Here is a 17,451-nt window from a genome sequence, read left to right on the forward strand (position 1 = left end):
GCAGACACTAAATATCTGACATTATACAAACAGACCAAAGCTGTGGGGATGACTGCCCCCACAGTCCCTGCCGGCTCCCTGGTCCATCTGCTGTCATCCCTTCGGGATTACGGTGGGCACACCTTCTGTCCCCACCCTCCCCTCTGACTGCATGGCACTCCATTCTCACCCAGTGGCCATGGCAATCACTAATAAAGCACAGATCTCATCAAGTCACTCTTCTGCTTAAAGCCCTCAAATGTTTCCCAATGCAATTAGCAGAACAAGTCCAAAGTCCTTACAAGGATCCCAAGAATCCACAAGGCTGACCCCTCTGTGTGTTGTAAGTGCAGGCCCCCTCCCCTGCACACACAGTCCAGCCTCTCTAGCCTTCCGGCTGTGGTTCAGACCAGCATGCTGTGTGCAGAGCTTACACGCCCTCTGAGGGTACATCCAAATCTTCAAGTGGCCCACTCTTCCATACATTTGCATCTTGACTTCAATAACACGTGTGTAGTCAGGTCACCAGAAAATTGGGAGAATCCCTCTTCTGTTCAATTGCTTTAAAAAGGACCTTCCTGCCCATCCTCCACTTCAATTAAAGATTGTGGTAACAGAATCTACAGTCTCCAAGGCCACTCATTATGGTTCCCAGTTGAACAGGATCTGCTCCCTCACTTAGATCCAAATTGGCCTTCCTGAAACTTTCAGCTCCTTGGAGTTGTGTCCTCTGACCATACAGAATCTACTTAACTTCCTAAAGTAGCCCTTCAACTATCAGCCCTTCAACATCATCTTTCCCTGAAGTCTTCATGCTAAATATTCTATGCCTCCATCCTTCACCTTCTGAAAGCACAGCTCTCAGAAATCATGGCCGTCGTGTTGTGTGGAAGCAAGGGGCACATGGAGAGGTCTAAACACCAGTCTGCCTCCAGTGCAGCTCCTCAGCGTGTTCATCCACTAAGACATTCACTTCTCACCATACATGCAATAAACGCATGGCAAAGTTAGTCGCTTGCCATCCCCCAAAATTCAATACAAATGCTGACAACCTAAATTCACCTGAGGCTGATAAACTGATCTACAGTGGGCCAGGAGAAGACACAGTGGCAGCAGCCATATATGGATATGCCAGGGGTCAGGTCAGGGAGCAGGACATCTGTTTCTTAGACTATGTGGATGCAGCTCTTCCCCTCATAAGAGAAGTGCTACTCAACACTGAATTATCAATAAGGCATCTGAATACTCTTCAAATTGAAGAAAATTGCCAAGATGTAGAAATAGCTGGCTTGTAAAGCTGAGCTCCTAATGCGAAATGAGGTTTACTCCAACTGCAGAGGGTCCCAGGAGTACAGCAACTTGTACATGATGAAGCACATTGTGAGACACCACCTCTCAGAGTTCATTTTCTTCTCACTGAAGAGACTGAGATGGAGAGCATTTGTCTTATTTTATTTCAGCACAGCAGACAGACTCTTAGTCAAATTAGACTGGAGAACTCTTTATACTGAGCCTCTCTCTGTCTCTCTCTCTTGCCCTCTCTCTATCATGAAAGTAAAATTTGCAGAGTGGAGGATTAAACCTCTGATCTTTAAGACAGTTAAAAATTACATCATAAAAAATTATATATGCCTTGCCAAATAAAGATAAGAAGGCCTAAAACACAAAGTGCATGAAAAAGAAATACAGATACACACAGCTTTCAATCTCCAGGGTGCAGTTCTGCTCATCCAAGGGGTATCTTCTCAGGTCCATCATGCATGCTGCGGTCGTCGTGATTCTGAAACACACAGAGTAAGGGTAGATGGGATGAGAAATACAGCAGGAAAACTGCTTCTAGACAAACACTGAGTAACCAGCAGGTAGGACCCCTTTCCTCAAAGCATACCTGATTAAATATATTCCATGATATACATGATATATTTCATGATACTGCAGGCCTGCTTTATCCAAAAAAAGCAACATATATATAATTATAAAATTTTATCTTGTTAACTTTGGATAATCAGGGGCAGAGAAAGGGGCTTCTTAGGAAGCACTTACCTTCCATTTTTATTCTGTCTCCTTGTCTAGTGACACTCTAACTTCTATTGCACAGAGAAAATATACCTGGTGGTTAACACCCTTGATTTAGATTAAAACTGAATTCTTTGGCTTTCAGTGTGAAATATTCATGTAGCTCCCAGTCCACAGGCTGCACCTTGGAACTCTGAGCCAAACTACTTGATTCTATTTTATTACAGTTGTCTGTTGGACTAATAATATTCCAGGCCTTTTCACCACAAGATCATCTATCTTTTCAAAGAGAATATTTGGCTTCCACATTATTGATTATGAATCAAAACTGAGGGGTTAGTATCTCTTGAGGTCAGCTGCAGCCATAGAAAGGATTTATATTGTGACCTAAGGATAGTTAAGCCTCTACTGGGCAATGGTTAAACCCACTGTACATGAAGATCAAAAACATTAAGTTCATTTCCTACTCTGCCAAAAGCCTCATTTTAGAGAAACCAACCTACTCAAAGCCTCTGTTGAAAATGCAATGATTAGGCTACCATGTTTTATTCTCTTCCTAGAATTCCCAGCCCTTCTGCACCACAGTCCCAGCTTACCACACTGGGCTAGGTCCCTGATTCAAGGACAGCCAATAATGAGTTGACCAAGAGTCTAGGATGCAGCTTGGCAAAAGGCAAAACAGAGCTAAAGGAATTCCCTTTCATGGAGATGAATTAAAGATGAGAATAGAGCTGAATTTGCAAGTTCATGAATTAGAGGTTCATGATGCCATTTTTGAACTGGAGAGTCAGGCATAAGAAAGCATAACAGAGGTGGAGACAGTGCAGAGAGTCGATAAGGAGACAGCAGCACTAAGGCTGGGCCACAGCACACAGCATTGCGGGACATGCACAGCACATCTCAGGGAGCAGTATCTCAGAGCTGATGTGGAAGCTGTGGAAATGGAAGCCTGGGCTGTGCTCACTCAATGGAGAATCTTAAGCAGGAAGAACTCTAGGGATCTCTTCTCCTGAGTTCCCTAGAGTTATACTGAACTTCCAGACATTTTAAGGTGCACCTTTCCCAAAGCCTAGTTTGAGCTTTCTCTGGACAGACTTCCATGTGAACATCATTCACAACAAACCTTCTACCATTTAGGCAACATGAGCAAGTTCTGATGCAAAATACCTGTCAGACACCAGGCACGTGCCAATTATGTTAGGATTGTCTCAGATGCCAAAGGAACAGAGTAAAGCATGTCCTTCTGTTAGCACTGGGTTAAGCAGCAGGTTGAGGAAAATTCTAATTTCCAACGGCTGAGCAGTACAGTGAGGGAAAATATCAATCTATTTGGCAATGATGGGTCAATGCTATTTTTTGCTCTACAAATAGCATGCAAGTGCCGTGCAGACATATGCTGTAAGATCCACACCAATGGTGAAAGTATGTCCTTTCCAAATGTCATAACACTTCCAATCATCATTCCAAAGAGTGGATTACATTCTATCCAAAGTCAACAAATAGCTCTTTGGTATATTTTTCTATAGCATCTGACTTCCTAGCCAACTGAGGAACAAGCCTCACACTTTGAAATTCTGACATGTTTTATGGCAGGCTGTCAACCCGACATCCATGCAAGATGCCTATAAGGCAAAATTAGAATAAAGTTCTGTTAAAATTACAAATTTTTGTAAAGAGGAGAAAAAGATCTCTATTAAAAATTCTCAAATTTTAAAACTTTCCTACATGTTTAAGTACCTATTCACTTCATGAGTCAATAACCAAGATTACCATTTTTGTTTCTTTTCCTTTTTTGTTCCCAATTATCATCATTAAAACACATGCACACACACAAGCACACGCACACACACACACAAATTGTGTAGGGGCTCACATGTATTGTGACTTATGTAGAGTATTTCACAGGAATCACTGGAAATGGGAATCATGAAGCTAGTAGAATTGCTGAGTATCCTCAGTACAGCTGCTGTCCTGTCCTCTTCTTCTGGTGTCATACTGACTATCATATGGAGTCCTGTTCCTGCGGACTTGGGCAATAAGGTATAAACATCTATGCACTACTCTTCCTCCTATGGAAGAAATACACAGAAAACCCTCTTGTGGTGGAAAGTTAAGTCATGAGAGCCTATTCACGACACAGTGGAAGAAAGAGGTCTTTACGCCATTGAGACAGGAAGGCAAGAAAAAAAGAAACAGGGGAATAGAGAGACCAAGAAAGGCAGAGCAAGCCAGAGCCTCCACACCATCAACCACGTTGACTAAACTCGTAACAGGTTTGGAGATTGGACTTTTGGAGTGAAAGGACCAAATTTTGTACCCCAGGGACTTTGCAGAAGCCATAGGAGGGAATTTCATAGTCTACAGAACTGAGAACTCAAGCCTAGTTAATGAAGATGGACCGAAGGCAGGGAAGCCCCAGTAGTGTTCAAGCTCCAGTTGCGTAATCCCTGACATGCAAGCGTGTGTGCCTGCGCACAGAGGCACATGCATTTCATATTTTTCCTAATCAATTTTATTTGTCCTGAGAAGTGACCTTAACCAACAACTAGTTCCACTTCCATCTGAAAGCTGAGAATTCCACTCCTGTTTCTAAGAAATAGTGGTGAAGTCAATAAGAAATATTGGGTGAAGATTTCTCTCCAGTAGATCCTTTTTTTTCCCGTCATAGCATGCAATCACATCTGCACTTTACATAAGGCTGGCTGAGAGCCTGGTTTGTGCCCAGGTCTGGGCTCAGCACTTGAGTACTCATGCATTCCATCTCACAACAACCACATTGTAGAGGTATTCTTCTTCTTCCCATTTTGAAGATGAGCAAACCAAGGTGTGGCAAGAGTAAGGATGTTGGTCACATACAATGCTCCTGAAGGCATGTGTGGCACTCAGATCCGGCCAGCCTGAAACCTGCATTCACTCATCTATGTCCTTGATATCTCGCCTGCCTTAAATTACAAAATATATTCAACTTTTAAAAGCCTACTTCTTTTTTTCAAAGAAGAGCAAGTATGGTATAAAAAATGTCATATGTACATATTTATGATATATATGATCACCGAAATATACACACACAGAAATTGTATCCATGTATATATCTCATATATGTGACAAGTTGGAAATATAATATGTAAAGGGAGAAAATAAATATTTTAATGCTACACCTGCAGTAACAGCAGTGGTGTTTTGCCCACTGTGGAATATGGTACAGTTTAGTAGGTAGTCCTGTGTAAGTGATATATCCCTAAAGATATGTTTAGCAGTCAATAATTGTGTACTTTGTAAGGGAAGCATCATCTCAGCAAGTTTAAAATCTATAATGGAACATCTGCCATCTTTGGACACTGTCTAGAAACTACTTCTGGGAAGAACAGCTTTTAGCAGGTCAAAAAGTTCTTACTTTATCAATTATATCAAGCTTATGAGATGTACTTTGGTGTCAGCACTTCCATCGTTAAAATCCCAACAATTAAAAAGTATAATAAGGGCAGATGCAACCTCTTCATGTCATGAAGAGTTTGTCAGTCTGCACAAACACAGATTTCTCCACAGGCCACTGGAGAGGCTGTGGTGAAAATACTGCTCTTGGCTGGTCACACACATCCACTATCACCACCAACACTTACCTGAAATGCCAGCTCTTTGGCCAAGTGCTCCCTGTCCTTGCTGGGAAAGGGGGACTCTGGGACCCACACCTACAGTGAATCATGGGGCAATACACACACTCTCCTCCCGGCTTGCATGGATAATTTACATTCATGGTTAACACCAGATAGAATAGAGGTTAAATGTCCTTGACTAGCTTTCTCAGAGGACTTGCAGAACCAAAGTATTTCAGTTCTGCTGTCCTCCTCTCACCACCCATTTTAGTGTTGTCATTACACTTGGGACCGTTTATACTTAGAGTGTCCTTCCATTTGTTGACTTGCAGGTCCCTTGCTCATCCTTAGATGGACCTGGAGAAGAGCTTGGTCCCCTGGAGCCATCAGTCTTTAGAACATCAGCCACAGGCAAACAGCAGGTGTCCTGTAGATGTTCATTGAGCAAAAATGACTTAGAAAATATGGGAACCAGGAGTAACAGGCAGAGCAGAACTCAAGGAAAACGCCCTTCTTGGTTTCAATCCCCTAAATCTCAGAGCCAGAGGGGACACTCACCCTCTTGCAAGCACTCCCAGTAGGAGCTCTGGCCTTGCACTTTTACTGACACTCTGAGAGGCTCCCTGGGCTCACTGGTCAAGATCCTTGGGTGATACTCCATGTGCTGATAGACTGGTGGTGTCTGTGAATCGTTCAGGTGCAGAATAAATCCTCAACAGGCTGATTTTCATGCTTGTGAGTTTTTCAGCTTCCATGCCCATGAGGATCACAGCAAAATGATGCCATTGTTGAGGTCATGGCCTCTGAATTAAAATCCTGTTAAACAGGACCAGGAGCAAGTTAGTAGTACCTCCTGTGTAATTCCTGGCTTGCACTGTTGCTGCTGCTAAGTCGCTTCAGTCGTGTCCGACTCTTTGCGACCCCACAGATGGCAGCCCACCAGACTCCGCCATCCCTGGGATTCTCATTCTCCAGGCAAGAACACTTGCACTGGGGATGCTCAAATGTCTGAGAAGTTTGGCAATGGTTGCTACTTATGGCCAGAGAACAGCTGCAAACTCGGGGCACTGCCTTATGGGTAGCCATTTAGCCTTCTGCAACTACTCCCATGTAACTCACACTTATCTCCAATTCTGTATTGACTCCAGGAGTACCAGGCAGTGGAGACATCAATCATTTTTCCAAGAATATAAATTCAAATGCTAGGTTAAAGGACCTAATCATATAATTCAGATCAACTGAGCATCCTTCTCAGGTTGCTGAACCTGAAACTCCAATACTTTGGCCACCTGATGTGAAGAACTGACTCATTGGTAAAGACAGTGATGCTGGGAAAGATTGAGGGCAGGAGGAGAAGGGGACGACAGAGGATGAGATGGTTGGATGGCATCACTGACTCAACGGACCTGAGTTTGAGTAAGCTCCGGGAGTTGGTGATGGACAGGGAAGCCTGGTGTGCTGCAGTCCATGGGGTTGCAAAGACTTGGACACGACTGAGCGACTGAAGTGAACTGAGCATCCTTCTAAAGCAAGTGCTTATTACTCATTGTGGAGGAGGCACAGAACATAGCCAACACTGAAGTTGTCCCCATTTTTACTTGATAATAAACATATTAAGATAAATTCTCATAAATGTCCAAATGCCTTTGCTATACAGACTCGTTGAGTATGTTGCTGGGGAAATCGTTGCAGTAAGTTGAACGTGGTGGCAGCCCCATTCCTTTACCCTTCCCAGTACCTACTCTCTTTGCCATGTCATTTGCAATTCTTCTCACTAAAGAAGAACTGTCTCCCCACTCCTGGACGACTTTGTGGCCCTGATTTTCAAACAATATGGGTCAATTTTGTGCCCTGCTCTGTCTGACAGAATGTGTGGACCGACAGTCCCAAGCTTAGCCTCCAAGAGACATTTGTGCTTCTGCCTCTGCTGTGAAAAAGCCACATTCAAACGAGTCTGCTGGATCTAGGAGGACTATTGACATAGGGAACAGAGACCATCCATCCCCGGGTCTGTGGGGAAAACAGCCAGAATCCACAGAGATGCTGATTAACCACCCAGACACACAAGCAATGTGCACTTATTATCATTAGAAAATAGGCTTTCTAGCTGTTTGTAATGCAGCAACACTGTGGCCATCATAGATAACAGATACAACACAAGTAACTACACAATTAGCAAAGCATAAATTATCTTATAAATAAATAGGCCTCATAACCTGATACTTCTCCGGGGTGCCATAAAACTACAAAGCCCTTAGTAGATAGCATTTTCCTATAACAAGAGCATTTACTTCTAGATTTCAGCATAAATCCACTATTGTTGTATGAACATCAATTCTGGTAAAATGAGTCATCATATCAGGCAAATGACACAGACAGTCTCCTGATTTTCAAGCAATATGGTGATAAAGCAACTCAAAGGCCAAAACTGGCAATAATGCTATAAGTGAAAACCAAAAGAATAGTGTGTGTCAGGACCTCAAGCACCTGCCAGGAATGGAAATGTCAGGGTGGATGACTGAGGTAGTCTCAAGGAAAACACTGAAGGTTCAACTCTCTAACAGGAAGGGAGAAAATATTTTGAGAGAATCAAAAAAGTACTTTGAGACTTTGGGTCTCCACAACCTTTTTGATGAAAGTGAAAGAGGAGAGTGAAAAAGTTGGCTTAAAGCTCAACATTCACAAAACTAAGATCATTTTTGGCATCCAGTCCCATCACTTCATGGCAAATAGATGGGGAAACAGTGGAAACAGTAGCAGACTTTATTTTGGGGGGTCTCCAAAATCACTGCAGATGGTGATTGCAGCCATGAAATCAAAAGACACTTACCCCTTGGAAGGAAAGTTATAACCAATCTAGACAGCATATTAAAAAGCAAAGATATTACTTTGCCAACAAAGGTCCGTCTAGTCAAGGCTATGGTTTCTCCAGTGGTCATGTATGGGTGTGAGAGTTGGACTATGAAGAAAGCTGAGCACCGAAGAATTGATGCTTTTGAACTGTGGTGTTGAAGACTCTTGAGAGTCCCTTGGACTGCAAGGAGATCCAACCAGTCCATCCTAAAGGAGATCAGTCCTAGGTGTTCATTGGAAGGACTGATGTTAAAGCTGAAACTCCAATACTTTGGCCACCTGATGCAAAGACCTGACTCATTTGAAAAGACCCTGATGCTGGGAAAGACTGAGGGCAGGAGGAGAAGGGGGTAACAGGGGATGAGATGGTTGGATGGCATCACTGACTCAATGGACATGAGTTTGGGTAGGCTCCGGGAGTTGGTGATGGGCAGGGAGGCCTAGCATGCTGCAGTCCATGGAGTTGCAAAGAGTCAGACATGACTGAACGACTGAACTGAACTGAACTGAACCATCTGGATCTAATGATGGCACCTGGGTGATGAATGTGGGGTTTATATCTAGAAAGATAACCACTAGCCACATACATGTGCGTGCATGCTCATGAGCATGTCTGACTCTTTGTGACCCAGTGGACTGTATGTACCCTGTGAGACTCCTCTGTCTATAGAATTTTCCAGGCAAAAATACTGGAGTGGGTTGCCATTTCCCTCTCAAGGGTGTCTTTCTGACCCAGGGATCAAACCCACATCTCTTGCCTCTCCTGCATTGGCAGGCAGATTCTTTACCACTTTGCCACATGGGAAGCCCCTTTCGCTATTCATAATTAAATTTTAAATTAATTAAAATGAAATCCAATTAAAAATTCAGTTCCTCCGAAGCACTGGCAACCTTCCAAGTGTTCAGTAGTCACCTACGTGTTTATGCTAAGTTGCTTTGGTTATGTCTGACTCTTTGCGACCCTATTGTAGCCCGCCAAGCTCCTCTGTCCATGGGATTCTCCAGGCAAGAATACTGGAGTGGGTTACCATTTCCTTCTCCAGTGGATCTTCCCGACCCAGGATCCCTTGAGTCTCCTGCAGTGGTCAGCAGGCTCTTTACCACTAGTGCCACCTGGGAAGCCCTAGTCACCTATGGCTGGTGGCTACCGTATGGGATGGTACATATTCTAGAACATCTTCATCACCACGGTAAGTTCCACTGGAAAGGGTGAGAAACATGAGTCAGATAGGCTGACAGACTGGCCCTGCCTGCTAAGGCAGCCTCCCAGCTCCTCTCCCCTCTTCCCTCTCCTTCTGCTTCTCTTCTTTCCCTCCCCTCCCTCTCTACCCCCAACCCAGCTTCCTCCCTTCCCCACTCACCACCACAGCTTTAAAGGGCACACTCTCTAGTTGAAAGTGGTTGGGGGACACAAAGGCACACAACCCATCACCTCCAAGAAAAGCCATTGCCGATAGAGGCAGATATCCACAGGGCATGAAAACAAGCATGCCAGAGCAGAAAGTGTCATTTATGACTATTTAAAGTCCCATACCTTGCATAAGACTCCATGGAAGAGTGGGTTAACCAGCATTTCTAGGGGAGGACTTACTCAAAAAGAACGGCGACTAGACATAACAAAGGGAGTGCATTAACCTGACCTTCAGATTTATATCCTAAGGACTAAAGCTCCCAATATGAGCCTGAGACTGAAGGGGGCCAAGGTCACCATATTCAAAGTCTCACTAGAAAAATCACTTTGTCTCCATGGATTGGCCCATCTAAGGACTAACATTACGAATAAAACAAAGAGATATTCTATGAAAAGTATGTAAGCATGCAAAATGAAAGTTTAAAACTTGGGAAGATGTATGTCTTGTTGTCAAAAAGCATGAATTCTCTTTAAAACAAAGACAGGAAGACATAAGGAAAGAACATCCTGAGATGAAGACAGAGATAGGTAGACAATGTAAAACTGAGAAAAGAATGCAAGGAATCTCCGGGCAAGTGCTGAAGTGAAATCTATACAGAACACAGAGACAGCAGAACTGACACAGTTGCAAGTCATTTAATGACACAAATCACTGAGGGATCTTATTAAATGCAGATTTTGAGCAAGAGATCTGGATAGGTCTGTAGTTCTGAGTCTGCCAGATGAAGCTACTGCTGCTTGTCTGGGGACCACTGTCAGAGTGGGAAGGACAGAGTCAATTGTAAAACCTTCCTAAAAGCAGAGGAAGAAGACAAACCTTTGAAAACAGAGAGAAGATGATAGGTATAAGACAGAAAATCGGTAGGCAACTGAGTTTTATTAAACAAACCAAAACCAAACAGCATTCAAATGAGCAAAACAGAATTAAACATGAAACAAACATACTTTTTTAGAGTAAAATATGCCTAACATGAGATCTACCTTTTCTCACTTTGTAAGAGTACAGATAAGTGGCATTAACTATATTCATATCACTGTGCAACCATCAGCACTATCCATATTCAGAACTTCTTCGTGTAAGAAAAAAACCCGCTATACCCACTAAACAATAACTCCTGATTAACTCCCCAGTAACTCCCCAATAATATCCCTCGGGGACCTGGTAACCTGGTGACTTCATTCTTACTGATACTAGGTATTTCATGTAAGTGCAATCACACAGTATTTGTTCTTTTGTCTCCAGCTTAGTTCACTTACCATAATGATTTCATGGTGTAGCATGTATCAAATTTCCAAACCTCTTTAAAGGTTGAAAATATTCCACTGTATGTATAAAACATATTCATTTTTTAGTGTACATTTGAAAGAGATAGGAATACCAGACCACCTGACCTGACTCTTGAGTAACCTATATGCAGGTCAGGAAGCAACAGTTAGAACTGGACATGGAACAACAGACTGGCTCCAAATAGGAAAAGGAGTACGTCAAGGCTGTATATTGTCACCCTGCTTATTTACCTTCTATGCAGAGTACATCATGAGAAACGCTGGGCTGGACGAAGCACAAGCTGGAATCAAGATTGCCGGGAGAAATATCAATCACCTCAGATATGCAGATGACAGCACGCTTGTGGCAGAAAGTGAAGAGGAACTAAAAAGCCTCTTGATAAAAGTGAAAGGGGAGAGTGAGAAAGTTGGCTTAAAGCTCAACATTCAGAAAATTAAGATCATGCCATCTGGTCCCATCACTTCATGGCAAATAGATGGGGAAATAGTGGAGAGTGTCAGACTTTATTTTTTGGGGCTCCAAAATCATTGCAGATGGTGACTGCAGCCATGAAATCAAAAGACGCTTACTCCTTGGAAGGAAAGTTATGACCAACCTAGATAGCATATTGAAAAGCAGAGACATTACTTTGCCAACAAAGGTCTGTCTAGTCAAGGCTATGGTTTTTCCTGTGGTCATGTATGGATGTGAGAGTTGGACGGTGAAGAAAGCTGAGCCACAAAGAACTGATGCTTTTGAACTGTGGTGTTGGAGAAGACTCTTGAGAGTCCCTTGGACTACAAGGAGATCCAACCAGTCCATTCTGAAGGAGATCAGCCCTGGGTGTTCTTTGGAAGGAATGATGCTAAAGCTGAAACTCCAGTACTTTGGCCACTTCATGCGAAGAGTTGACTCATTGGAAAAGACTCTAATGCTGGGAGGGATTGGGGGCAGGAGGAGAAGGGGACGGCAGAGGATGAGGTGGCTGGATGGCATCACTGACTCGATGGATGGGAATCTGAGTAAACTCCGGGAGTTGGTGATGGACAGGGAGGCCTGGCGTGCTGCGATTCATGGGGTCGCAAAGAGTCAGACACGACTGAGCAACTGAACTGAACTGAACTGAATGGATGTGATATCACACCATGGTTTTGATTTTCAGTACTTTAGTGGCCAATAATACTAAGCATCTTTTCACATGCTTATTGGCCATTTGTATATCTTCTTTGGAGAAATAGTCTACTCAAGTCTTCTGCCGATTTTTGAACTGATCTCTTTTCTGTTGTTCTCTATATATTCTTTTTTACACTAATTTATTTTTTATTGAAGGATAATTGCTTTATAGAATTTTGTTGTTTTCTGTCAAACCTCAACGTGAATCAGCCATAGGTATACATATATACCCTCCCTTGATATTAACTACCCTTCTATATGATTTGCAAATACTTTATCTCATTCTACAGGCTGCCTTTTCTCTGCCAATTCTGTTCTTTGGTGCAGACATGTCTTTAATTCTGCTGTAGTCCAATTTATCTAATTTTTTTCTTCTATTGCCTGTGCTTTCATGTCATATCCAAGAAATTATTGCCAAATCCATGTCATGAAACTTTTCCTCTATCTATGTCTTCTAAGAATTTTATACTTTTAGCTCTCACATTTACATCTTTGATCCATTTCAAGTTTATTTCCGTATATGGTATAAAGTATAAGGTAGGCATTCAACTTTACTCTTTTACATATGAATACCAAGTTTCCCCAGCAATATTTGTTGAACCACACTCCTTTATTCATTGAACAGTCTTGCACCCCTGATGCAAGACTATTTCATTTCAACATATACACAAGAGTTTACTTCTGGGCTCTCTACTTTATTTCATTAGCTGATGTCTGTTCTTATGCAAATGCAATGCTATTTTGTTATCATCAGTCAGTTCAGTCGCTTAGTCCTGTCCGACTCTTTGCAACCCCAGGGACTGCAGCACACCAGGCCTCCCTGCCCATCACCAACTCCTGGAGCTTGCTCGACCTCATGTCCATAGATTGTGAGATGCCATCCAACCATCTCATCCTGTCGTCCCCTTCTCCTCCCGCCTTCAATCTTTCCCAGCATCAGGGTCTTTTCCAATCTCAACCTCATGTCCATAGACTGTGTGATGCCATCCAACCATCTCATCCTCTGTTGTCCCCTTCTCCTCCCGCCTTCATCTTTCCCAGCATCAGGGTCTTTTCCAATGAGTTAGCTCTTCACATTAGGTGGCCAAAGTATTGGAGCTTCAGTTTCAGCATCAGTCCTTCCAATGAATATTCAGGATTGATTTCCTTTAGGATTGACTGGTTTGATCTCCTCATAGTCCAAGGGACTCTCAAGAGTCTTCTCCAACACAACAGTTCAAAAGCATCAATTTTTTAGCACTCAGCCTTCTTCTTCATGGTCCAACTCTCACATCCATACATGACTACTGGAAAAAACAAAGCTTTGACTATATGGACATCATAGCTTTGACATGAGAACTCTTTGCTCTGACTATGAGAACCCCATGAAGAGTATGAGAAGGATAGGTATTAGTTCTTTATTTGTTTGGTAGAATTCCCCTGTAAAGCTGTCCAGTCCTGGACTTTTGTTTGCTAGCTTTTTAAAATTATTACCATAATTCTATTACTTCAAGTGATCAGTCTGTTCAAGTTATCTCTTTCTTCCTGATCCAGTCTTGGCAGGTTGTATGTTCTAGACATTTGTCTATTTCTTCTAGGCTATCCAATTTGTTGGCATAAAATTTTCTTTAATATTTTCTTACAATTTTTTATCTCCATGGTATTGGTTGTTATTAATATTTCTCATCTTTCAATTATTTATTTCAGTTCTTTCTCTTTACTTCTAAAAAAGATAGTTTCAAACAGTTCTTGGTTTCACTGATATTTTCTATTCTTTTAATCACTATTTTATTTATTTTCTCTTTGATTGTTTTTCTTTCCTTCCACTCAGTTTCAGCTTTGTTTGATCTTTTACTAACTCCTAAAGCTGGTGTTAGAGATTTTTCTTGTATTGCTATAAACTTTTCTGTTAAGACTGCTTTTGCTGCATCTGTAGATTCTGAAAAGTTCTCAAAGTACTTTCTAATTTCCTCTTGGACTTGTTCGTGGATGCACTGGCTTTGTAGCAGCATGTTTTTTTGTCTCCATGTGCTTGTTGTTTTCCCATTTTTCTTTCTAAAACTGATTTCTAGTTTCATAAGGCTATGGTTGGAAAAATGTTTGATATATTAATAATCTCTATCCTCTTAAATTTGTTTTGGAGACCTAGTATGTGATTTATCTTAGAGAAATTTCCACGTACATTTGAAAAGAGTATATATTCTGCTCTTTGGAATGTAATGTCCTATAGATATCATTAAGTCCTACTGGTCTATAATGTCATTTAAGATCCCTGTTGGCTTACGGATTTCTTTCTGGATGATCTGTCCGTTGACATCAGTGGGGTTTATTACGGTGTTTTATCAATTTCTCCATGTCTGTTAATATTTGTTTTATATATCTAGATGCTACTGAATTGCATCCATATACGTTAATAACTGTACAATAACAGTCTATTCTTATATTGATCCCTTTATCATTATAAAATTCCCTACTTTTGTTTGATCTGAGTACTGCTACCCCTACTCTCTTGGCCTTTGCATTTGCATGAAATATCTTCTTTCATCCCCTCACCTTCAGTGTGTGTGTCTTCAGCTCTGAAGAGAGTCTCTTGTAGGCAGCATACAAAGGGACCTGTTTTAAAATCCAATAACCCACTCTGTCTTTTGATTGGAGCATTTAGTCCATTGACATATAAAGTTGTTATGAAAAAGAAAGCATTAATATAATACTTACTGCTATTTTATTGCTTGTTTCTAGCTGCTTTTAGTTATTCTCTATTCATTTCTTCTTTTTATTTCCTTGTGGTTTAATCATTTCCTTCAGTAGTTGTTTGGGTACCTTTCTTTTTGGTTTTTGTGTATCTACTGCAGGTTTTTGATTTGAGGTTACCAAAGGGTTCATATATGTTGAGATAAAACTATACTTGTTTTAAACAGGTAGTCACTTAAGTCAAAGCATATTCTGAAATATGTACATTTTTTACTGCTCTCCCCCATTTTGTGTTTTTGATGTCATATTTTACATCTTCATGTCTAACCCTTAACTGTTTATTGTACTTATACAATTACACTTTTATAATTTTTCATCTTTTAATGTTTCTACTATTTAAGTGGTGGATCCTCAGTTCTTACTGTACAATTGCCTTTCCTAATGTGATTTTCCCTTTCCTATAGATTCTAACTTATTTTCAACTTAGAGAAGACTCTTCACGTTACTTTTACTGTAGGTTTAGTGTTGATAAACTCTTTTAGTTTCTGCCTGTCTGCTTGAGAATTTCTCTTTCTGTTCTAAATGATAATCTTGCTGGCTAGAGTATCCCAAGTTGCAAGATCTCCTTTTTAGCATGAATATACCATGCCACTTCCTTCTGGCCTACAAAGTTTCTGAAGAGAAATTAGCTGACCGCTTTATGGGCATTCCCTTATAAGTAACTCTTTTTCTCCAGCGGCACTTAGAATTCTTGCTTTATGTTTAATTTTTGCCATTTTAAGTACTATGTGCCTTTATGTTGGGTCTGTTTGGCTTCATCTTGTTTGAGATCCTCTGTGCTTCCTGTACCTGAATGTCTGTTTACTTCTTCACATTTGATCACTTTTAGCCATCATTTCTTCATTTCACATTTTCAATTTCTTTCTCTGCTCTTTGTGGGACTCCCATAGTGTGAATGCTGGTATACTTCATATTACCTCAGAAATCTTTTAAATGCTTTCAGTTTTTAACGTGTTTCTCTTTATTGCTCTAACTGGGTGATTTCCATTATTCTATATTTCAGATCATTTATGCTTTCTTCTGTACCACTTAAAAGTTTGCTATTCATTCCTTTCTGTTTTTTATTTCAGCTGTGGAACTATTCATTTCTAATTGAGACTAATTTTCACTGTGTTTATCTCTTCTTTTCCCTAGATTACTTAGTCATCTTATTATCAATGCTTTGAATTTTTATATGGTAAATTGTTCATTTCTGCTTCATTCTTTTTTCAGGGGTTTTCTCTTGCTCTTTCAATTGAGAGCAAGTATTTCCTATGCCTTTTCATTTTGCTTAACTTTCTCTGCTTTTATGAATTTAGTTGAAACAGTTACCTATTGCAGTCCTTAAAGGATGTTCTTATGTGAAAGCATTCCTATAGAGAATGAGTATGTGCGATGCCTTCGATGGGAGAGCTGGATTTGAGCTGGGTGCAGAGCATGTTTTTCCTTGGGGTGTGCTGGTAGCTATCACCTTGGTAGGCGGCGGGGTCAGAGGTGCAGGGACTAGAGCTGGCACTGTGTGTGTGGAGGAGCTCCCCCTCTGTGCAACAGTCACCACTGCCCTATGAGAGGCCGGGTCAGATCCCAGGTCACTGGAGTGGAAGCCCCAAGAGTCACACCTGACCTGGCTCTTTTTATTTAGGAGTATGATTTTACCTCTTCCTTCACCAAGACCTTTGCCCCTGGGGGGTCAGTCCCTTTGTCCCTCACCATCAGTCACTGTACCTGGCCTCAGCCACCTCCATCCTCTTATAGAATAGCTCCACAGGGCTGGTAAGGCCCATGTGGACTCTTGACGTGTATGGGCTGGTGAGCGCTGGTAATGCGGCCATCATCAGAGATCTGGGCTGTTTCTGATGCTCTTCCTGAGTAAGTGCCAACAGTGGTGGCTGCTGCCTCACCCAGGCTCTGCCCTGGGACTATGTCACTTCTGCATCTGAGGGTTGAGTCTTCTCTAGTCATGGCTGCCCCAAATACAGTGCATGTTGCAATATGGAAAAAGTGGAGCAAGAAAGCTCACACTACTTGGGGCATGTGACATTGGTCATGGGAAACACAGGAGCCACTGAAGTTAACCTCTTTCTCTCCCGCCCTGGATGCAGGCCAGTGTGTGAGCTCCTCACAAGTGAGATTTGGGCATCTGATCACCCTCCTATTAGTCCCAGCAGTCCTCCAACCAGCCAAGGGGGCTTGTCTCCCCAGCATAGGGCCCCAGGACTGTGGCTTGAGCTGCTCACCCTCCAAGGTGGGTGTCTGCCAATGTAATGTCCTTTTTCCTTGAAGTCCCCTCTCAGGGGCACAGATCCTGACCTTATTACTCTTCTTCCCTTCCTACCTGATTATGTGTGTATCTTTCTTATAGTCTTGGTTGTACAAGAGTCCTTCTTCCAGTCTCCAGCTGGTTTTGCATGATACTTGTTCCACATGTAGAGGTATTTCTGATGTGTTCC

General features: G+C 41.9%; 1 protein-coding gene across 1 annotated transcript in view; it reads right to left on the bottom strand.

The window, feature by feature from the left end:
* The window catches only part of GABRB3 (gamma-aminobutyric acid type A receptor subunit beta3), a 290,891-nt gene that overhangs the window by 54,525 nt on the left and 218,915 nt on the right, over positions 1–17,451 (bottom strand). The window contains exon 5 of the mRNA XM_070358243.1: positions 1,677–1,759. Within this exon, the coding sequence (XP_070214344.1) occupies positions 1,677–1,759 (83 nt within the window). The remainder of the gene's footprint in view (positions 1–1,676; positions 1,760–17,451) is intronic.

Source organism: Bos mutus, chromosome 21 (genome assembly GCF_027580195.1).
Source record: "Bos mutus isolate GX-2022 chromosome 21, NWIPB_WYAK_1.1, whole genome shotgun sequence".
Classification (NCBI taxonomy): domain Eukaryota; kingdom Metazoa; phylum Chordata; class Mammalia; order Artiodactyla; family Bovidae; genus Bos; species Bos mutus.